This window comes from Poecilia mexicana, unplaced genomic scaffold (assembly GCF_051168715.1).
Source record: "Poecilia mexicana isolate PSO_F unplaced genomic scaffold, ASM5116871v1 scaffold_18, whole genome shotgun sequence".
Classification (NCBI taxonomy): Eukaryota; Metazoa; Chordata; class Actinopteri; order Cyprinodontiformes; family Poeciliidae; genus Poecilia; species Poecilia mexicana.
In genome coordinates this window covers 22263668-22286696 of record NW_028263387.1, presented here as the reverse complement: position 1 = coordinate 22286696, position 23029 = coordinate 22263668, and the positions used below count along the sequence as shown (strand labels likewise).

The 23029-nt window shown below is 40.5% G+C and overlaps 1 protein-coding gene and 1 pseudogene across 2 annotated transcripts; both read right to left on the bottom strand.

Annotated features, from left to right (window-relative positions):
* Positions 1 to 1827: 1827 nt before the first annotated feature.
* On the bottom strand, positions 1828 to 8391 carry LOC106909093 (uncharacterized). The gene is made up of 15 exons (XM_088015267.1): positions 8207 to 8391; positions 7970 to 8127; positions 7643 to 7780; positions 7185 to 7320; positions 6789 to 6966; positions 6365 to 6506; positions 5537 to 5674; positions 3986 to 4044; positions 3826 to 3894; positions 3653 to 3739; positions 3464 to 3565; positions 3265 to 3366; positions 3108 to 3164; positions 2956 to 3032; positions 1828 to 2769 (listed from the first exon to the last, which is right to left on the bottom strand). The coding sequence occupies exons 1-15, from the start codon at positions 8312 to 8314 to the stop codon at positions 2665 to 2667; spliced, it is 1656 nt and encodes a 551-aa protein (XP_087871393.1). The 5' UTR covers positions 8315 to 8391; the 3' UTR covers positions 1828 to 2664.
* A 2844-nt stretch (positions 8392 to 11235) lies between these two features.
* Positions 11236 to 21786, bottom strand: LOC106909094 (uncharacterized; annotated as a pseudogene). Its single transcript, XR_015766007.1, has 11 exons — positions 21682 to 21786; positions 21450 to 21604; positions 21132 to 21269; positions 15203 to 15344; positions 14831 to 15008; positions 14379 to 14520; positions 14084 to 14227; positions 11900 to 11979; positions 11796 to 11849; positions 11644 to 11720; positions 11236 to 11431 (listed from the first exon to the last, which is right to left on the bottom strand). The product of XR_015766007.1 is annotated as an uncharacterized LOC106909094 (transcript).
* Positions 21787 to 23029: the final 1243 nt, after the last annotated feature.

Below are 23029 nucleotides of genomic sequence, written 5' to 3'. Positions count from 1 at the left end.
GTGTTAGTCCAGTTTCCCCTGTGAATCTGTCTTCCCTGTTGATTGCTCCCAGCTGTATCCCGTTCCCTGATTACCTTCCCTGTGTATTTAACCCCACCTGTTGTCTTTGTCTGTGTCGGATCCTCGTCGTGTGTGATGTCGTCAGTCTGTTCCCTGTGCCGTCTCTGTTGGACTTTTCATTAAAATTAATTATTTTCATCATCATCCTGGGCCTGCCTGCGTCTTACCTCACCTCACCCAAACCGGAATCATGACAATATGGCTGCATATCTCAGCTGCTCTTATAACAGTTGGACTTTTGTTTTGCTACATTTCTGTATTCAGAAATTTAAAAGTCTGAGGTCCTTCAATAATCTTTAGATATTAACAATGAAAGATAATTAAGGGACACCAAATTAAAAAAAAAACATTAAAAAAATTAACGCTAATGTGAAGTTGGCTTAAAATAAACCAACTGAAACATTTAATCAGACCTTTGAAAACAAACTGAACAGGGATTTTGCTCATGTTTTTTTCTGGTGTTACATAAATGTGTAGAACCAGAACCGTCAGTGAGGATGATGTTCTTTCTAGGAAGGTCGTCCATCATCAGGTCCACTAATAGTATACAAGAATATTAAATACAGAAAGATTCATCTTTCATTTTCACCGGTTTATCAGTATGTTTTCCCACCAACTACTGGTAAGTAAATAAGTAAATGTATAAGATGCTTTTCACGGAAAATAAAAACAAAATCCATCAAGTCCTTTAAAATGTAAATATTAAAACATGATTAAAAGTTGAAGGTTAATCAAGATTTTTTAAAAATGAACCAGTGCAAAGACATGAAAACATTAAAATACAAGAGCTCTTCTGTCAGTTTCTCTGTAGAGTTTTGCTGCAGAGATTTGGATCAAGTGATTATTGATGAAGATCAGAATTACCTAAGAAAGGAGACTAAAGCACTAAAACCTCATCATTGTCTGCATGTAACAGGATCTAAGTTAAAATGTGCTTTGAGGGTTAATTATGTGATGTGAACTAACTTTGTACACACCAACTTTGTGTTTATTTAAATTATTGACGCAAATGTTGAGCATTGTGGTAGCTCTCATTGTTTGCTTTGCAAATAACCAATTAGCATACTGCTAGTCTTTAGCTCATACTGAGCTACATCTTGCATGGTAATGTGGCAGCCTGGGTTTTCTTTAAGGTCATGAACTCAAATAGGGGATGTTAAAGTTACCAAGAGTGAAATAAACCAGCAACGCCACCTGGAAAACTGAGTTGTAACAAGGACACAGTTAGTATCTGCTGGAAGAAAGAGACAGGCTTCAAAAAGCTCTACACAATGTGTTGAAGTTCAGTATTTAAAACCACTTTCCAATTGGCAACATCCTAAAAGAGAATGGTTAAGACACAGTGAACGTGGTTCAACAAAATTGTTGGTTGAAGTAGAATATTTAAATCTCAGCAGACAGGCTGACCAGTGGAGGAGGTAAGGAGAGAAAAGAGCAACGTTTAGTGAAGGAAAGGGGATCGATCACTCTGGACACGACAGCAAACAAGGAAAAAGATGCTCCAATGAAATAAACACACAAAACAAACCACCACAGGAGCCTCAGTCCCTGAAATAACTAAAGAAAAGAAAACAACCTGAATAAAACTCACAATATCACTAAATTGCACTTAGTTCATATAAGTGGTGCAGTAAATGCTGCAACCAGCGGGCGAAGGCCCCAGTTAATATTTTAAAATAGTTTCCATAGGCAAAACAGCATCAAACATCTCAGATTGAAAACTGGTAGAAAGACTCATCAGGCAGCTAAAATGAAAAAGGCTATTAGTAAAGTAAGTAAAGTTTATTTATAAAGTGCTTTTCACAGACATAAAACCACAAAGCGCTGTACAATACAAATCAACATTAAAACCATACAAAACATAAGAAACACAGTAAAATCAAGAGATAAAAGGCTGGGAAAATAAAAATGTGTTAAGTTGGTTTTTAAAAAACCTCCAGCAAAATGGAGCAGCAAGGGTTAACAGTTCCAGACTGCAGCTGTAGCAGCGCGTCTCCTTACAGAGGAGAGTTAAAACCTGATCCAGCTACTTGATCCATTGCTACTTTACGACCACCAAAGATTGAATGTCCACAACCTCATAGAGTTTTCTTTATGCTAAATATTTATTAGTTAAAGTCGGTTTGCAAGTGTCAGTACAGCTTAATTCAGTAGCAGATTTAATCAAATAAAACATAATCAGTGATCTTAAGCTAACCTTTCTTTCCCTGAGGCTGACACTGAGAACTCAACAGATATCTTTCATTAACACCCTGAGTGGTTCGTCCATCTGGTTCCTGTTCAGCGTGGTTCATCTTTTACTGGGCCCTGAATCTCATGTTCCAGTCAGACGCCTTTCCTTTTAGTTATCCTTATTCCCTGCATTCTACCTCCAATACAACATCAGTGCAGTTACACATTTTGCATCATTTCAAGTTCATTGTCAAAATCACATCTATAAATTCTTCAGCTTCTCTGATTTAGCATTAAAACAATATTAATACAAATATATTGCTTTGGGTTTATTCAATTACTTAAAGTGATAGAGATTCATTTAAATGTACAAAAATTAAAGTTGATAAACCCAGTCATATTTTAGTGCACGGATCAGATTCATTCTCATGTTTAGCCACTAGGGGGCAGCTGGTTTTTAACCTGCACTGAACCGTCGCTCAGCAGGCGGACCTTTATGTCTGCAGGCAGCCCTCGTCTGATCAGTTCATCTTTAATCTGCAGAAGAAAACATGAGATGAATGTGAGACACAGTCAGTGGTGAATTATAAAATATGCTGAACAGAATCTGATCAACATTAAGAACAGCAGCAGAATTTAACACTGTAGCAAAACTTCAGGTTATGATTTGACATTTGTGGTAAATTAGTTTGGGCTGAACTCAAAGTCCAGGACATCACTGACCGCTTCCTCCATTTCATCCTTGTTGTCCTTCAGTGACAGCGTAGTCGAGATCTTCAGCTTCAGAACCGTAAGACGAGCTGGAAGAACAAGAGATCAACATGGTAGAAAGAACTACTTCCTGTTACTTTCAGTCCTGTTTCCATCTGACTTACATGTTTTAGGAGGAGGACTTGGAGTTGTCAGAACAGTTGTTGAATTCAAAGTTGTTGCTAAGATAAGTGAAACATGAGTTCAGGACAAGTAGCAAAAATAAATCAAAGATGAAAAAGAAAGAAATAAATGAAATGAAAAATAAATTGTCCTACTTACATGTGTTAAGAGGACTAGTAGTTGTCAAAGGGGCGGTTGTTGCATTAATGGTTGTTGCATTAATGGTTGTTGCATTAACGGTTGTTGCATTCAATGTTGTTGCTATAACAGGAACATGAGTTCAGGACAAGTGACAAAAATAAATCAAAGATGAAAAAGGAATAAATAAATAAAATGAAAAATAAATTGTCCTACTTACATGTGTTGAGAGGACTAGTAGTTGTCAAAGGGGCGGTTGTTGCATTAACGGTTGTTGCATTAACAGTTGTTGCATTAACGGTTGTTACATTCAAAGCTGTTGCTAAGATGAGTTCAGGACATAAAAATGTATAATACATCAAAGATGAAAAATAAATCAATTAAATAAAAAATAAATTGTCCTACTTACATGTGTTGAGAGGACTAGTAGTTGTCAAAGGGACGGTTGTTGCATTAATGGTTGTTGCATTAATGGTTGTTGCATTCAAAGCTGCAGCTATAACAAAAACATGAGTTCAGGACATAAAAATTAATAATAAATCAACGATGAAATATAAAGAATTGATTCATCATCCTACTTACATGTTTTAGGAGGAAGACTTGTAGTTGTTGAAGGGACGGTCGTTGCAACAACAGTTGTTGAAGTCACATCTGGTGCAGAGAAATCAACAGCAGAAAGAGGAAGTTCAGGAAATAAAAGGTAAGATCTAATCAAAAAGAACAAAGTGAAAGATTGACTCACCGTTTCTAACCGTCACAAGGACACATCGCAGCTCAGACTGGTAGATAGAACTGGAGGCACTGTGGGGATAATTTAACACAAAAGTTTCATATTAAACTCTTTTTGAAATGAGCATCAAATAATATTTGGAATATCCTTAAAGGGTCAGGTCAGATAATAAACAGCAGTTGTACATCTTGTGTTTATCTTTATATAGCAAAGGGAAAAGCTTTAATTTTTACATTTACTTATGCAGTGCACAAGAGAAGTCAGTTGCACAATTTAATCTGCAAACTTCAAATTCATCAAAACTTTTAGATTCATCATAAATACCTAAAATCCTCAGTGAGAGATGATTACTCCAGATCCAGAACTGGGACTATCACTTTGAGTCATATAGCGCAGTATAATGATTTGAGCTTCAGATGGGTAGTGATCATGTTTATACTGATTTCTTATGCACTCACCGACTAGATACACCTGTCCAACTGCTCGTTAATGTTGAATCAGCCAATCACATGGCAGCAACTCAATGCATTCAGGCATGTAGACATGGCCAAGACAACCTGCTGCCGTTCAAAGCGAGCATCAGAACAGGGAGGAAAGGTGATTTAACTGACTATGATGTTGGTGCCAGACTGGCTGGCCTGAGTATTTCAGGAACTGCTCATCTCCTGGGATTTTCACGCACAACCATCTCTAGGGTTTACAGAGAATGGTCTGAAAAAGCAAAACTATCCAGTGAGCGACAGTTTTGTGGGCGCAAATGCCTTGTTGATGCCAGTGGTCAGAGGAGAATGACCAGACTGGTTTGAGCTGATGGATCGGCAACAGTAACTCAAATAACCACTCGTTACAACCGAGGTACGCAGAAGAGCATCTCTGAACGCATCGAACCTTGAGGCGGATGAGCCACACCGGGCGCCACTCCTGTCAGCTAAGAACAGCAAACTGAGGCTACAATTCGCAGAAGCTCACCAAAACTGGACAGTAGAAGATTGGAAAAACATTTCCTGCTCTGATGAGTCTGGATTTCTGCTGCGACATTTGGATGGTCGAATCAGAATTTGGTGTCAATGACATGAAGCCTGGATCCATCCAGCCTGTATGGCTGGTGGGGGTGGTGCAGTGTGTGGGGGACATTTTCCTGGCCCACTTTGGACCAGTACCAATTGAGCATCATGCCAACGCCACAGCCTACCTGAGTACTGTGGCTGACCATGTCCATCCCTTCATGACTACAGTGTACCATCTTCTGATGGACACTTCCAGCAAGATAACGCGCCATGTCATAAAGCGCCAATCATCTCAGGTTGAATTTTATAATTCTTGGAAAAGTCCATTTTTGGAGCTCTTCAGCAACCAAGGGATTTTCTGCGAGTCATTTTGTATCACTGAAGGTGAAAATTATTATTTACCTTTTGTACTTAAGTACATTTCAGAACTTATACTTTCTTATTTTTACTAAACTAAAGGAATTATTGTTGTCAGTGTTTTTTCACATAAGTGTTTGAACTTCCTAAGTCAAAAATGTGAGGATTTTTCACACTTCTGATCAGATCAGATACTGACTTTGCCTGGACAACAAAACAGATGGGATGGGTTTCTTCTTCATCAACGGCAGACGGCGTCCATGTCAGGGTGAAATTTCCTGAACCAGATGAATTCTTGGCCATGGTGAATGGTCCGCTGAACAGCAGCTCAGTGATCCTTTAACACACAGGAAACACATCAGTCTGTTTGGTTATTTGTACAAAATCCCCTACAAATATTATCTTCAAAATGCTCTAACAGCCAAACTCAAGTTTGTCTGGGTTAGGGGTCACCAACCGCTTTGAGACTGGAAGCTACTTCATGGGTACAGAGGAACACAAAGGGCTGCTTGATTAATACAGACATAAAATGTCTTGGCTCAACTTTGATAACAATAATACATTTACATATATATGATTAGATGCTGCCTGATCACATTAATGTTAAGGACTACTCACAATAGTTATCAGTAATGATCTACCATGGCAGATCGACATTATGTGATCAGACAGAAGCTTTACGGCTGTACGTACATTTAAATTTTCCTCTAAGTAAAAACGAAAAGAATAGTTATTGTATTTTTAATTATCTAACCTTCTTTAACAAAATGTGGGGGGAAAAAAGATCTTTTGTGTCAAAACATCCTGCAAGTAGCACTATGTGAGTCTGTGGGGGTCAAAGGGCATGCCAAAGCCCAAAGGTTATTGGTCAGTTTTCCAGGTGTTTGAGGGGACCTTGTTGGTGACTCCTGGTCAAGATCATCCATTCAGGTTTTTATGTTGCTGCAAATCTGATTTCCATCACAACAGCAAAGATCTCAGACTGAAGCTTAACTCTGATTAGAAACAACATTTATTTTCTACTCACTCAGACTGAGTCGCCTCTGCTCTGATGTTGATTTCTATCATCTCATTAACGTCTATGAAGAACTGAGCTCCATGTTCAGGAGTTGGAGGCAGAAACCTGGGCAGATATTCACCTGCTGTGCAGGACGGAGCTGCAGGATCCACTGGAGCAACGCAGGGAAAAATAATGCAGATGAACTAATGAGACACATTAAAAATGGTTTGACTAGTCAAACAAGTGGACAATTAATTTAAAAAATACATTCAGTAAAGTTACAAATTGGTTCATTAGTCATTTTTATAATATGTGATCTTGTTGCGTTACATTTCTGTATTTAGAAATTAGTTTTTGATTAGTTTTAAAAATAGTTATTGGCTATAAAATTTATTGACACCAGTTTTGCTCTTTGGCAGTAAAACAACCTGATGGAAACATGAAATCACACCTTTGAAAACAAACTGGACAGGGATTTCGCTGATGGAGGTGGTGGTGCTCAATGAAGACGAGTAACCATCATAACGAGTCAGAGTGATGCTCCATCTGGGAAAATCCTCCATCATCAGCTGAACTGCATATGAACCTTCATTGCTGCTGCTGGTTGGACTGAATGATAGAGAACAAGACTGGAAGAGAAGAGAGAGAGAAAGATTAACTGTTATATTTATTGTGTTTTTGTTATGATTCATGTTGTTTTTGTTCATACCAACAATATTTGTTTTTATTTAAACATCTTTGGAGTAATTTTTCATCATTAGTCATTTATAGTTAGTTAAATAATCAGTAAATTCAGTTTTATTACATATGGAGATTTTCTATTGCATTCCTGACATTTATTACTCACTGATGAGAGACTGAGGACAGACGGTGCTGTGCAGGTGTAGCACTCTGAGGAATAGGATGCATATCTGCATTGAACATTATCTCCATCAGGGTCAAAGGTCAACAACTTGATATTCCTCTGACAGTTTGAGGGAACTCTGAGAGAAACAGAAAACAAACATCACAAAGTCACCTGAGCAAAATCTGCTCAAATTATTTTATTTAGATCAGGAATCTTCAGCATCTTGACTGATTTTAATCCATTATTTTTTTACTCCATGAATCTCTTTGGTCTCTGTTACAGATAAAATCATTTCACAGCATTGGATGTTATTTGGAAGCCATTTATAGTTATTAAAGTTTTATGGCTATTCTAAAAAAGAAAAATGGACAAAATATCAAACTATAGTTTATGCTCAATCAAAGGCACCAAAGGTTTCAGAGTATTTATTAACATGATGTAAAAACTGCCTGAATTACCTCACAACAGGGAGGATGGTGGTCTGTGGTGATGAGTTCGGTCTCTTGATGTCGGATCGTTTTCTCAGGTTAGATTCTATGTCAAATCGCCCAGTTGAAATGCTGTTTCTGTTTTCTACCCAGGTTCCAGCATCCCATCTTTAATAGAAGATATGGGGAAGATTTCTGATGTCACTTAGAGTTACAGAACAACAGACCAGAAAACGGTCAGGAAATTTAATTATTAAAAAAAAAAAAACTGAAATTCAGTAGGAATTTTAGATTTAGTCACTTCTTGGCAACAACCGAAAGTTTAACATAATTTGAATGATGTTGAGATTCAGTCACCTATTATAGTGGTAGTTAAAGGTTGGATCTGTCCACTTCCAAGTGTAATCTCTCAGACACCATTCACCGCTGCTTTCATCAATCGTAGGACAGCAAGGACACAACCATGACTGAGTCTCATCACATGAGCTGTAGCCAATCTTGTAGCGACGCACAACCTGTAGATTCAGGTGAAGAGCTGTTGGATACAATAAAAAAATGTTTTAAAAAAGGAAAAAAAAAAATCAGAGAACTTACTGTAAATTTGCCTCCTTGTACATCTTTAGTGGTGAATGAAAGCACAGCACCAGTATAACCAGCTTCTGTACGGCCGATTATCACCAGCAGCAGCACAAAGAGCAACATGATGAACGAATCAGTTCTGCTAAACTAAGATGGAATCATCAGGTAACCTTTGTGGCTCTGCTGTCGTAAGATGCTTTGGTTATGCAAACGCCTGACGACTGGAGACGACAACGTGATGCTTTATATTTAAAAGAGTTTGTAGGAGTGAGCTGCCATTTATTTTTGCACATAGTTTTCTCCTCATTTTTTTTAGGAAGGTAAACTTTTGTCATTTGGTTTATTTACTTTCAAATAGTAAGTCTTAGTTCATTTTAACATAGTTTTCTTTTGTTTGTTATTTTCAGCATTGAAGCTCACTCTGCTATTGTTGCAGCATCTCATGTCAAATGCATTTTAAATAAAAAAACGTTATAAGATGTTTAGAACCAGGATGACGGCACATAGATAGTAAAACTGCAGTCACTCCTTTTTCATTCAAGCTGTTCACTGTTTTTATGGACTGCATTTACATTTGATAATGATCAGACAAACATTTCTTTTAAGAAGATACATTTTTTATTTGAAAACTGTGAGAAACAATAAATATATTTCCTACAGAGTTAAATATTCATCTTTTCTGGACAGTTCTTGTGTCTCAGTTGATTTTTTAAATTGTTCATGGATATAAACTGAGCATTCCAGCTGAATACAAACACAAAGTTTACTAAATCTCTAAAACTGCTATTTAAAGTATGTGGTGTTTATTATACAAAAAAAGAAAGAAAGAAAATCAATATTTTCTCAGAAATGTATGGTATGTTCTTCTTTTCCTCCATTTGTGCTCTGCCGACTTGTTCCCATTTTTGCCATGGTTTATCACATATTGAGCTCAGCTGATGCAAAGATCCACCAGGTGTTCGCTAATTGCTGCTGGCTAGTCTGAAGGAGCTGAGTGAGGGAGGGCTGCTGCTTGGGGTCTGAGCTTAGAAGCTTGGAAATTGCATCAAAGCTGGAGCTGTGAATCGAAGGCGGAGCTGGGTCCCTTCAGGTGTTTTGCACAGCTGAACGGTTGCCATGGAGACTAAAGGATTTAAATGTGCATGAAAGAATCAAAGCAACACTCCAGGTGTGTTTTAGACAAGGGAATAATAACATGATGTAAAGCTCAAAAAGGTCAATTTACAAAATACTTTCTCTTTAACAAATGTTAATGTTTATTTGACTTTCCATTAAAAAAATGTTTGTACTTCGTTTGGTATAATTTGTTTCATCATATCCTCACATGTACAAATTTACACCAACATTAAAAGTTGAAAGTTAGTCAGGATGTTAAAATGAACCAGTTCAAAGACATAAAAACGGGAAAATACAAGAGCTCTTCTGTTTGTTTTTCTTTACAGTTTTGGTGCAGAGATGTGGATCAAGTAGCAGAGATATTTGTTTTTATTGATGGTCAGAATTACTTTAGACAGGAGATAAAGTCACTATAACCTCGTCTCTGTTTGTACATCATCTGCATATAATAGAATCTAAGTTATAATGTGCATTAATGATTAATCATGTGATGTGAACTAACTTTGTGCACACCAACTTTGTGTTTATTTAAATTATTAATGCAAATACTGAGCATTGTGGTAGCTCTCATTGTTTGCTTTGCAAATCGCTAATTAGCATACTGGTAGGCTGAGTTACATCTTGCATGGTAACAATGTTGGGTTTATTCCAGTTTCAGTCTCATTAGCATTCAGCTAACATTGGTGGCATTCAGCTCTAAACTGCTGCTGATTTCATTTTCTTGAATAAATAACTAAATTATTAATCCTGATATGTGAAATATAAGCTTGACTTGATAAGCTTGACTAATCAAGCACTAAGAACATTACAATCATTAAGGATAAACCTGTGTAATGCATCAAGGTCAGTGATGAGCAAATTTTTTGCAAATGCGAGATGCAAAATAAAAGTTTCTAGAAGTGGGGGCCGCACATTAGCACATTTTAGAGGCCTTTGAATTTTTGTTCCATGCGCTCCCATTGGGATGCATGAACAACAGAAAACCAACCTTCACCCACAGTGTAATTATTCTATCTGGCCACATGATGGAGACAAATCCCCATTTATCTAAGTCAGCTAGACGCCCATAATTTGACTCAAACTGCGCTTTGACTTCAATGTGTGTTTAAGCCAATTTATGTAAAGTTTACAGGGTTTCCTCTCCAGGTAATTTATAGTGGCTCACAGGTCTGTAGAGGCCAAACGTAAAAGTGAAACTCAGACAACAATCACAGATCAATCAATATTTTATTCAACCAATCAAAAGCATGAAATCACACCAACCTCCCAACATGATCATTGATCACCACAAACAAAAGGAAACATTAACCACCCTGATAAAGATGCGTCTTCAGAGAGCACCGTGTCTCACCCAGTGATCTGACTGACTGTTGTAGCTCACATATATTTATACCTCGCTGTGTCCAGGTGCTTTTTCTACCTGGCCGTCCTGCAGTGGCAATCAGGAGACGGACGCTCTCCTTCATGATGATTTTCTACCCAGAGATAATCCAGGAGTTATTTTGAACAACATATTCTTCTAGAGAAAGTGAGTTTATCAGTTTACTGGTGATTTCCACTAAGTCGTCCTCCCTATCGTCCTAATCAGCTTCAGACTGGTTTCTGAGGCCACACGGTGCTCTCCTTGACCCCATGATGACCCCACATGTCACAGTTAAACAGAAGTTTGATTACAAAGACTTAAGGCATATACTATATAATGATTATAAAGAAATTTGAATAACAATCAGTTTAAGATCAATATGCATTTAAAAATTAAATGAGGTAACCCATATATTCTGCACACCTCTAAGAGTTTAGTCTAACTTATAAAATCCTTCTGATTTAACTACAACTGATTAACCTATAAATGAAAGACTATGTATTGTGTAACGCTACTTAAAAATCACTCAAATCAAACTTGTATTTCCACACTAATTAAAACAATTATAAGTCCCCAGATTTATTAAAAAGTACAAGAAGTAAAAACAGACAAACCCAGAAATATTCCTCTGCAGGGATCAGATTCATTCTCATGTTTAGCCACTAGGGGGCAGCCTTCTTGTTAACCTGCACTGAACCGTCGCTCAGCAGGCGGACCTTTATGTCTGCAGGCAGCCCTCGTCTGATCAGTTCATCTTTAATCTGCAGAAGAAAACATGAGATGAATGTGAGACACAGTCAGTGGTGAATTATAAAATATACTGAACAGAATCTGATTAACATTAAGAACAGCAGCTGAGCTGAACTGCATCACTGCAGCAAAACTTCAGGTTGTGATCTGACATTTGAGTGAAATGTGTTTGGTTTAATCTCAGGTTGTGATGGTTTGTGTTAAAGTCCAGGACGTCACTGACCGCTTTCTCGATTTCATCCTTGTTGTCCTTCAGTGACAGCGTAGTCGAGATCTTCAGCTTCAGAACCGTAAGACGAGCTGGAAGAACAAGAGATCAACATGGTAGAAAGAACTACTTCCTGTTACTTTCAGTCCTGTTTCCATCTGACTTACATGTTTTGGGAGGAGGACTTGGAGTTGCTGTGGCTGTTACTGGGATAACAACAGCAGAAACATCATGAGTTTGGTAAATAACAAATAAGAATAACTTAAAGACGTAAAAGAAAGAAATGACTCACTGTTTGAAACCGTCACAATGACACATCGAAGCTCAGACTGGTAGACAGAACTGTTCACACTGTGGAGATAATTTAATACCAAAACATTAACATTAAACTATTTTTGAAATGGCCATTAAATACTGTTCAAAATACCTACAAAAGGAGACATATCATGCAAAATCAACTTTTTTAGTTCTTAAGTACATGTTTTTTGTGTACTTTGAGTGTCTAGAGTGCAAAATATTAAAATTCATTCTCTCCTGGTGCTGCATAAATATCTTTATATTCGTTTTGGGTTTTATTTTTTACTCTCGTTATTTTCAGCTTAAGCGCAAATTCAAGCTGGAAAACTTCTGCCTCACCTGCTCCACCCAATCGCTGCGTCATGCTCTCCGCCTCTAACCCCAGCGCTGGACCTGGACCCGGCGTGTTCAATCATCAATCAATCAAGCTCCGCTTATAAGGATCCACACCCACGCCAGCAGCCGCTCTCCAGCTGTGCGCAACCCACCTCCACCCCCTTCTCCACCAGCATCATTCAACTCTCCAGGACGTCATCCTTCCTGACCTCCACCACCAGTGTCGGGCCTCGGGGGCGAGAGCATCCCTAATCAGCGTTGGGGATGTTCACCCGAGTTCACGGCAATCAGCGCTCAAATCTTCTGCCGGGGCCCGAGCGCCAAAGAACTGTTATTCATTTCTAAAAAATTGTTATTCATTTTGTCATTAAATCCTTTAATTATCTTTTCTGTGTATGAGTTTATCCAGATTGAAATAATATTGTCTCAGTTGTGACGTCACCACATTTGCTGTGGAACTGCTGAACAAGGTCATGACTTTCATCACTTTTGTGAATCCACCATTTTTTCCTTGCAGTGATTTTGTAGTCCAAGTTCAGTTTTGCTGAAGTTGCAGGTAAACAAGTCAAAATGTTTGGTTCTAGCGTGTATTAACCCACACAATTCCTGACATCACTACTCATCAGAAACTCTTCAAAGTGTCTGGTTACTCTCTATTTTCTCAGTAATGTTCCCACATCAGAGGGGAAAGTCCGTTTGTTGGGAGCAGAGTCCTTCAGCATCCTCTGCCACTAGAAGGCCAGAAAAGTTCCTTCTCTACAGAAATTACCTCCAAATAACACTAAAATGATAACAAAGCTTATTTTAGACATGAATCTTATGTTTTGATATTGATGTCCTGCCATTGCTTTGCTAGTAGCATTGAGCCTTTTGCTTCTGTTAGCGTTGTATGCTAGCTTTTAGCTGCCTCTTTGAGAATAAAACTGTTCTGCATGTTTTGGGTGTAATTATTTGGCTTGTTTTTGTCTTGGGGAAAAATGATGCAAATGCATTCAGTGATGTTATAGCTAACTCATGAATTATCTCGAGGCTTTGTTTACTTCATTAATATTGTAGCATTAATAGTTTAATGATCATCTGATTCGTATGGACACTGTAGTTAAACTACGCTACATTTGGTAGGTAGTTGGTATGAATGGAGACGGTTTAAATACAGTAATAACAATGAGATGCATTTATTTAAATGTGTGGTTCTGCAGGCTGTTCTCTGGATCAGACTCTGACTCCAACATGTATGGATGCTAGATGATTGTTGACATTTTTAATAAACTTTGAAGAAAAAGTTTCTCTGCCGGTAGATGAAGTGTTGTTGCCGTCAAACTACAGAAATGGCCGAACGGGGTGGAGTGGAGCCCTCTGTGATCTGGAGGGGGGCGGGGCCTGAAATGTCTCATTTATATTTAAAAATATTGCAGCAGCAAAACAAGTTTCTCTAAAACCTCAGAACAGGAATAAACAAGGGATCTGTGAAGCTACAATAACCAGGAATTCAAACCAAAACAGTGCAGTTCTCCTTTATATAGACCATAAGTGAATGGTTTATGTAAAAGCATGATATATCCACTTTAAATCTAATGTATTTTGAGCTGCATTTTTAGTTATTTAACTAACTATATATGACTATATCAAAAGTCATTTTGTATCAATGAAGATCAAAATAATTTTTAACTTTTGTACTTGTACATTTCAAAACCTGTACATTGTACTTTTACTTAATTTTTGCTTTGTACTTTGTTACTTTTATCAGTCATAAGTATCTGTATTTCTACTTAAGTAGAGAATATGAGAACTTTTGAAACTTCTGATCAGATCATATACTGACTTTGCCTGGACAACAAAACAGACGGGATGGGTTTCATTATCATCATATTGACTGAAAGACGGCGTCCATCTCAGGGTGAAATATCCTGAACCAGATGAACTCTTGACCATGTTGAACGGTCCGCTGAACAGGAGCTCAGTGATCCTTTAACACACAGGAAACACATCAGTCTGTTTGGTTATATGTGCAAAATGCCCTCAAACCAGCCTTAAATATTATCTTCAAAATGTGATTTTCTCCATGAATTATGTCAAAACTTTCCTCTGATTAGAAACAACATTTATTTTCTACTCACTCAGACTGAGTCGCCTCTGCTCTGATGTTGATTTCTATCGTCTCATTAACGTCTATGAAGAACTGAGCTCCATGTTCAGGAGTTGGAGGCAGAAACCTGGGCAGATATTCACCTGCTGTGCAGGACGGAGCTGCAGGATCCACTGGAGCAACGCAGGGAAAAATAATGCAGATGAACTCATGAAACACATTAAAAATTAAAATTGGTTTGTCTAGACAGACAAGTGGGCAGTATAAAAGATAAATTCAGTGACACATTGGTCATATAATCCGTCTTTATAATAGGTGATCTTCTTCTTGTGTTACATTTCTGTATCTGGAATTTAAAAGCCTGATGTCTTTTAATAGTCTTTAGTTATCATCTTTAAACAGACACTTATTGAATATTAAATTTATTAATACCAGTGTTGCTGTTTGACAGTAAAACAAGTTGATTGAAACATGAAATCAAACCTTTAAAAACAAACTGGACAGAGATTCTGCTCATGTAGTTGCTGGGGCTCCATGGATACGTTGGACCATCGTATCGAGTCAGATTGATGGTCTGTGTGGGAAAATCCTCCATCATCAGCTGAACTGCATATGAACCTTCATAGCTGCTGTTGGTTGGACTGAATGATAGAGAACAAGACTGGAAGAGAAGAGAGAGAGAAAGATTATTTGTTGTGTTTTTGTTCATACCAACAATATTTGTTTTTATTTAAAAAGTTTCAGAGCAATGTTTCATCATTAGTCATTTATAGTTAGTTAAATAATCATTAAATTCTGTTTTATTAACTGTAAACATTTTCTGTTGCATTGCTGTAACCAACATTTATTACCCACTGATGACAGACTGAGGACAGGCGGTGCTGTGCAGGTGAGGCACTCATAGTTATCGCGACTGGATCCATATCTGCATTGAACATGGTCTCCATCAGGGTCAAAGGTTAACAAGTTGATATTCCTCTGACAGTTTGAAGGAACTCTGAGAGAAACAGAAACAAACATCACAAAGAACAAACAATCTGCTCAAATTATTTTATGTACATCATGAATCTTCAGTATCTTGACTGATTTGTATTTCAGTGTTTTTATTCCATTATGGTTTAGTTTATTTTGCTCCATGTATCTCTTTGGTCTCTTTTAAAGGTAAAATCAATTCACAACATTTGGATCCATCCATCCATCCATTTTCTTCTGCTTATCCGGGTTCGGGTCGCGGGGGCAGCAGCTTCAGAAGGGAGGCCCAGACTTCCCTCTCTCCAGCCACTTCTTCCAGCTCCTCTGGGGGAACCCCAAGGCGTTCCCAGGCCAGCTGAGAGACATAGTCCCTCCAGCGTGTCCTGGGTCTTCCCCCGATGTCACCTTACCAGGGAGGCATCCAGGAGGCATCCTGACCAGATGACCGAGCCTCAACTGGCTCCTCTCGACGTGGAGGAGCAGCAGCTCTACTCTGAGTCCCTCCCGGATGACCAAGCTCCTCACCCCATCTCTAAGGGAGAGCCCAGCCACCCTGCGGAGGAAACCCATTTCGGCCGCTTGTATCCGTGATCTTATTCTTTCGGTCATGACCCAAAGCTCATGACCATAGATGAGGGTGGGAACGTAGATCGACCGGTAAATCGAGAGCTTCGCTTTTTGACTCAGCTCTCTCTTCACCACGATGGACCGGTACAGCGCCCGCTTCACTGCAGACGCTGCCCCAATCCGCCTGTCGATCTCCCACTCCCCTCTTCCCTCATTCGTGAACAAGATCCCCAGACACTTAAACTCCTCCACTTGAGGCAGGACGACCCCCCTGACACGGAGAAGGCACTCTACCCTTTTCCGGCTCAAGACCATGGCCTCGGATTTGGAGGCACTGAGCCTCATCCCGGCCGCTTCACACTCGGCCGCGAACCGCTCCAGCGAGAGCTGCAGATCACGTTCTGATGAAGCCAACAGAACCACATCATCCGCATAAAGCAGAGATGCGATCCTAAGGCCACCAAAACGGATCCCCTCAACACCTCGGCTGCGCCTAGAAATTCTGTCCATGAAAGTAATGAACAGAATCGGTGACAAAGGGCAGCCTTGGCAGAGTCCAACTCTCACCGGAAATGGGTGTAGAGCTGGTCCAGTGTTTCACAACCAGGACGAAAACCACACTGCTCTTCCTGAATCCGAGGTTCAACTATCCGACGGACCCTCCTCTCCAGGACCCCTGAATAGACCTTACCAGGGAGGCTTAAGAGTGTGACACCCCTGTAATTGGAGCACACCCTCCGGTCCCTCTTTTTGAACAGGGGGACCACCACCCCAGTCTGCCAATCCAGGGGAACTGTCCCCGATGTCCATGCGATATTACAGAGTCGTGTGAGCCAACACAACCCTACAACATCGAGAGCCTTAAGGAACTCCGGGAGGATCTCATCCACCCCCGGGGCCCTGCCACCGAGGAGCTTTTTGACCACCTCGGCGACCTCGTCCCCAGAAATTGGAGAGCCCAACCCAGAGTCCACAGGCTCAGCTTCCTCAACAGAAGGCATGTTGGTGGGATTGAGGAGGTCTTCGAAGTATTCTGCCCACCGGCCCACAATGTCCCAAGTTGAGGTCAGCAGCACACCATCCCCACTATAAACAGTGTTGGTGCTGCACTGTTTCCCCCTCCTGAGACGCCGGATGGTGGACCAGAATCGCCTCGAAGCCATATGGAAGTCTTTCTCCATGGCCTCTCCAAACTCCTACCACGCCCAGGTTTTTGCCTCAGCGACCACCCGAGCTGCATGCCACTTCGCCTGCCAGTACCCATCAACTGAGTCTGGAGTCCCACAGGCCAAAAAGGCCCAGTAGGACTCCTTCTTCAGCTTGACAACATCCCTCACCGAAGGTGTCCACCAACGGTTTCGAGGGTTGCTGCCGCGACAGGCATCAACAACTTTGCGGCCGCAGCTCCAATAAGCCACCTCGGCAATGGAGGTACAGAACATGGTCCATTCAGACTCAATGTCCCCCACCTCCCCCGGAACGTGCTCGAAGTTCTGCCGGAGATGGGAGTTAAAGCTCCGTCTCACAGGGGATTCCGCCAGACGTTCCCAGCAGAACCTCACTACACGTTTGGGCCTGCCAGGTCTGACCGGCTTCCTCCCCAACCACCGGAGCCAACTCACCACCAGGTTGTGGTCAGTGGACAGCTCCGCACCTCTCTTCACCCGAGTGTCCAAGACACACAGCCGCAGATCTGATGAAACGATGACAAAATCGATCATCGAACTGCGGCCTAGGGTGTCCTGGTGCCAAGTGCACATATGGACACCCTTATGCTTGAACATGGTGTTCATGATGGATAATCCATGACAAGCACAGAAGTCCAACAACAGAACACCACTCAAGTTCAGATCGGGGGGGGGCCGTTCCTCCAAACTACGCCCCTCCAGGTCTCACTGTCATTGCCCACGTGAGCGTTGAAGTCCCCCAGTAGAACAAGGGAGTCCCCAGGAGGGGCACTCTCCAGTACCCCCTCTAAGGACTCCAAGAAGGGTGGGTAATCTGAACTGCTGTTCGGCCCATAAGCACAGACAACAGTCAGAACCCATCCCCACACCCGTAGGCGGAGGGAGGCCGACTATTTCCAGCCGGAACCTCTCAGCCTCGCAAACTAGCTCCGGTTCCTTCCCCACCAGAGAGGTGACATTCCACGTCCCAAGAGCCAGCTTCTGCAGCCGAGGATCAGACCGCCAGGGTCCCCTCCCTCGGCTGCCACCCATAGCACATTGCACCCGACCCCTTTGGCCCCTCCGACAGGTGGTGAGCCCATCGGAAGGGGGACCCACGTCTCCTCTTCGGGCTGAGCCTGGCCGGGCTCCGTGGGTAAAGGCCCGGCCACCGTGCCCCACCTCCAGGCCTGGCTCCAGAGGGGGGCCCCGGTGTCCCGCGTGTACAGAAAATGGATGGATGGGTTAGGCTTTACAAGAAATCATTTAAAAATATTAACTGAATCAAACTATTCTTCATGTTCAACCAGTGTTGTGGTACTCGAGATCGGTCTTGGTGTCGAGACCGGTCTTAAGACATTTTCTGATGGTCTTGGTCTCGTCTCGGACTCGACCGCATTTGTTCTGGGTCTTGTCTCGGTCTCGGACGCTGAGGACTTGGCATTTTATTTCAAGACCAGTCGAGACCGCAACTGTGAAAATATCACTAAACGTACAGCATACTGTCCAGTTTATTTGTTAACATCTTTGTTTTCAGTGGATGCAAAACGCATCGATTAAAATCCAAGCAACTACTGTTTCTGTGAGTACTACATGCAGTGAGTACCATGCCTGCGCATGCGCATTAAGAAGTCCGACCGTCAGAGGAGTTGTCAGTTCACCATATGCAGCAAGTTATGACGAAAATAAGTCATTAAATTGTTTTCAATGATAACTATATAGATATACATGTGTTGTCATGGTTTCAAAGTGTATTTAAAGCAGGTCTGGCTGCTGCTGGAGTCAGCTACAACACACGCCCGTGTAAAACTCACTTAACCGCTAAGTCAGGATGCCATACAACTGTTAATAACAAAGTGTATGACGATCTACGTCATGATTCTATGTTGTTAGCATACATGCAGTGAGTACCATGCCAACGCATGCGCCTTAAGAAGTCCGACTGTCAGTGGAGTTGTCAGTTCAGCATATGCAACAAGTTATGATGAAAATAAGTCATTAAATTGTTTATAATATGACATAATATTATAACTAGATAGATATACATGCGTTGTCGTGGTTTCAAAGTGTATTTAAAGCAGGTCTGGCTGCAGCTGGATGCCATACAACTGTTAATAACTGTTAATAATGATCTACGTCATGATTCTATGTTGCTGATTAAATAAAATCATATGTTAATGACAGCGTATGCATGTCTGAGCTAAGCGTACGACTATCTGACAACGTATGCTGATCTGACAGAACACCGTGAGTTTGTGCTAAGCGTATGACGATCTGACCTGACAGAACACCCGTTCTTTGTTCTTGTAATGCTCTGTGTACACTGCATCATTATTTAATTATGTACGTTGATATTTAAATTAACAAATAACTAAAACACAAGAACGAAAGAGCACGCAGAGCATGCACATTGCTCTTTGATTGTTTTTGTTCAAAGTGGCAGCTGTAATGTCTGCCATGGTGTCAGACTACCTGGCTTCATGTCAAGGGCGTAGGTTCGGTCTAAGTTTTGGTGGGGACCTTGACACCCGCCCCCCCGGCAGCACAGTGAAATGCCCAAGAGCACCGAACATTTTTGAGAAGGGGGGGAAACCACATTGGCTTAATAACCCCTCCCCCCAACCATAACCATATCATACATCAACCAGATACAGTCATACTCAGCAGATCAGTTCAAGAACACTTTACTTTTTCCTTTACAAAATTCAGCAAACGTTACAAGTAAGATCAAAAGAAATATCCTCTGGATACTCCCTGGTCACTGGCACTCACACTGACTGCCTCCTATAGAGCAAACAAAGCGTAACCTGGTTTGTATTCACACTAGCTTAACTTAATTTAAGACTAACACTTCAAATGCCATATTTACTGAGATAATTTCACAGTATATTTCATATCTGAGAACTAACACCTCACCTGGAGCCCTGAAGCTCCAGCCACCTCTCCATCGTTCTGCTCTGCCCCTTGCTCTGCTGTCTGAGCATCCTATGTGAAAAAATATTACATAATTAACAGACCTATTCTACCTCACATTCAGTGCTGACCTTACTAAACACCGGACTTTACAACAAATGCGTTGCGTGATAGATATCTAACTTATGGGTCCACTTACTGTACTTACAGCCGACGTAGCGAAATAACTTCTAATGTCTGTCCTTTTCTTTTTTGGTGGCGACATGGTCTCAGAGACTCAGAAGGAGACGCGTGTGCCCAGCTAGCCGCCGCCTTTTGCAGCTAATCAAAGAACGTCCGACGATTCAACTGACTCCCCCTCCCGACAGCACCGTTCCGACACGGTCTCGGAGGCTCATAATTAATGTCAAACTAAGAAGCTTCCGTTCCGCGCACCGCCTGTTGCTGCTAATCAAAGATCGTAGATCCACGTTCTTTGAGCCAATATGGCAAAAATTGGTCGGGACTTTTTCATATCCCGTGAATATTGGTCGGGACATGTCCCTACCGTCCCTACCCAAACCTACGCCCATGCTTCATGTACTGGGATAGAGAGTGAAAACAGTCACAATGAGCACCTTCTGTTTGGTTAATTCTTGCTTGTTGCTCCTTGGTCAGTGTTCATAGTTGAGTGTTATTTACCATCAGGGCATTGCCTCAATTGTTATGTTTAATGGTGCAGACAGTGGTGGTTTCTTATATGAGCAATATGGGCAAATGCCCAGGGTGTTATGTTTTTAGGGATGGCACGAGACCATCACACATTTTAGCACAGAAATGGAATATTTAATATTAGTAAAATGTATTAAGTATTTAATATCTAGGTGTTTTTATGGGAATATGGATCTTTCAGATTATTTTGAGAAGCAATTTTGATCATATTTTACATTTCATTGTGTCATGTAGCTGTAGCTGGTCTTGGTCTTGACTCGGTCTCGACTTCCCTCGGTCTTGGTCTTGACTTGGTCTCAGACCCTAAAAGTCTTGGTCTTGTCTCGGTCTCGATACACTCTGGTCTTGGTCTTGTCTTGGTCTCGGGTTGGGTGGTCTTGAACACAACACTGTGTTCAACTAATGACACCAACTGTTTCTGAATAGTTATTAACATGATGTAAAAACTGAATTACCTCATAAGAGGGATGATGCCGGTCTGTGGTGATGAGTTCGGTCTGTTGATGTCGGATCGTTTTCTCAGCTCAGCTGTTAACTGATATCGCGCAGTTGAAACGTTGTTTCTGTTACTTATCCAGGTTCCACGTTCCCACCTTTAACAGAAGATTTTGGGAACATTTCTGATGTTACTCAGAGTTTCTGAAACACAGAAAACTTTACAGAGCAGCAGACCAAACAACTGACAGGAGATTTAATTCAGTAGGAATTTTAGATTTAGTCACTTTTTGGCAACAAATGAAAAATGTTAGATATTTTTGTTGAGATTCAGTTACCCGCTATAATAACGGTCAAAATTCCAACCAGTGTACTTCTCAGTGTCCTCTCCCAGACACCATTCACCGCTGCTTTCATCAATCTTGTTAGTGGAACCCCAACATGGCTCAATCTCTGCACATGAGCTGAAGCTCCACTTAAAGCGATACACAAACTGCAAATTTAAAGTGAAGAAGTGTTAAATACACTTAAAAAAGGACATGAAAGAAACTTCAGAAAATCTGGACTTACTGTAAAACTGCTTCCTTGTACATTTTTAGTGGTGTGGGTAGAAAGACCACTATAATAACCAGCTTCTGTCCGGCTGACCATCATCATCATCATCATCATCATCATCAGCGGAGAGAGCAACATGATGAACGAATCGGTTCTACTAACTAACATCAGATCATCAGAGACAGGCGACTTTATACAGTCACTCCTTATTTACTGTTTACTGTTGGTGACATGGAAACATATTTTTATGGACTGTATTTACATAATGAACCAGGAAATGTCGACACCTGATTCATGATGAGAAAAACATTTCCTAGAAGGTAAAATTTGCTTTGCAAACTGAAAGATATTTAATCTATATTTGCTTCATCTCAGTGTTTCTAAGTCCTGCAGCTCCACCAGGTTCATTATTTATCTCAGTTTTTGTGTCTCAGTGAATATTTAAGATGTTCACAGATCAGAGCTGATCACTACCAGTTCACCACTGGTTTCACCAGATACAAACTTTAATGGCTGCAGACCAGCAGTTCATCTCTGCAGCTACACCAATAATATCCAACATATAATCCATGTTATGGTTTTTGTTTGCTTGTTTTTATACCAGTTTTTCCTGATGAATTTTAAAATGCTACTTAGTTTGATGGAAAACCTTCTACAGTCAAAGTATAACTAGGAAGCTGTAAATGATCAGATTTAAAAATATTTATGCATTTAATTTGCTCTTCTGCCTGCTGACTATATAACTCAGTAATGTCTGTTCTTTTTCTTCAGACAATTCAATGAACATAAAATGTTTTGGCTGACTTGCCATCAGCTCATCTGTCCTCTGAAACTGGATTTAAATATCAGGTTTCCAGTGAATCCGTGTTTTGATAAACTCAGAAGATTCAAATGAAACCTTTATTTAAAACATGGGTCAAACAAACAGCTGTAGTGTGAACCATGATTTGTTTAGCTGCTATATTAAATGTGATTTGCCTGTTCAGAAGGATTTGCTTCTACTCTGATGGGGATTAAAATAGCCTGATTGATGCAGGTAGAACTGAGCTCTGTGGTTTAGTGTTGGAGGCAGGAACAGGAGGAGCTCTGTGCATGATCACACAACAAGATCTACCAGACACAGACACACCTGCAGTGTTTGTTAAAGTTTCATCATTTTTTTATTCAAATAAACTGGTTTGGGAACATTTTCTCTTGTCCTATTTTGCTATTTGTTTTGTTACTTAAATGAATTACCTTTATAACTTGATCTGTTTATGTAATCTTCAAATATTAAATGATTGATAATTTGATCAGTTACTCAGTACTTGAGAAAACTTTTTACTAAACACTTTTCTACTTTTACTTGTAAAGTTGCCTCGAT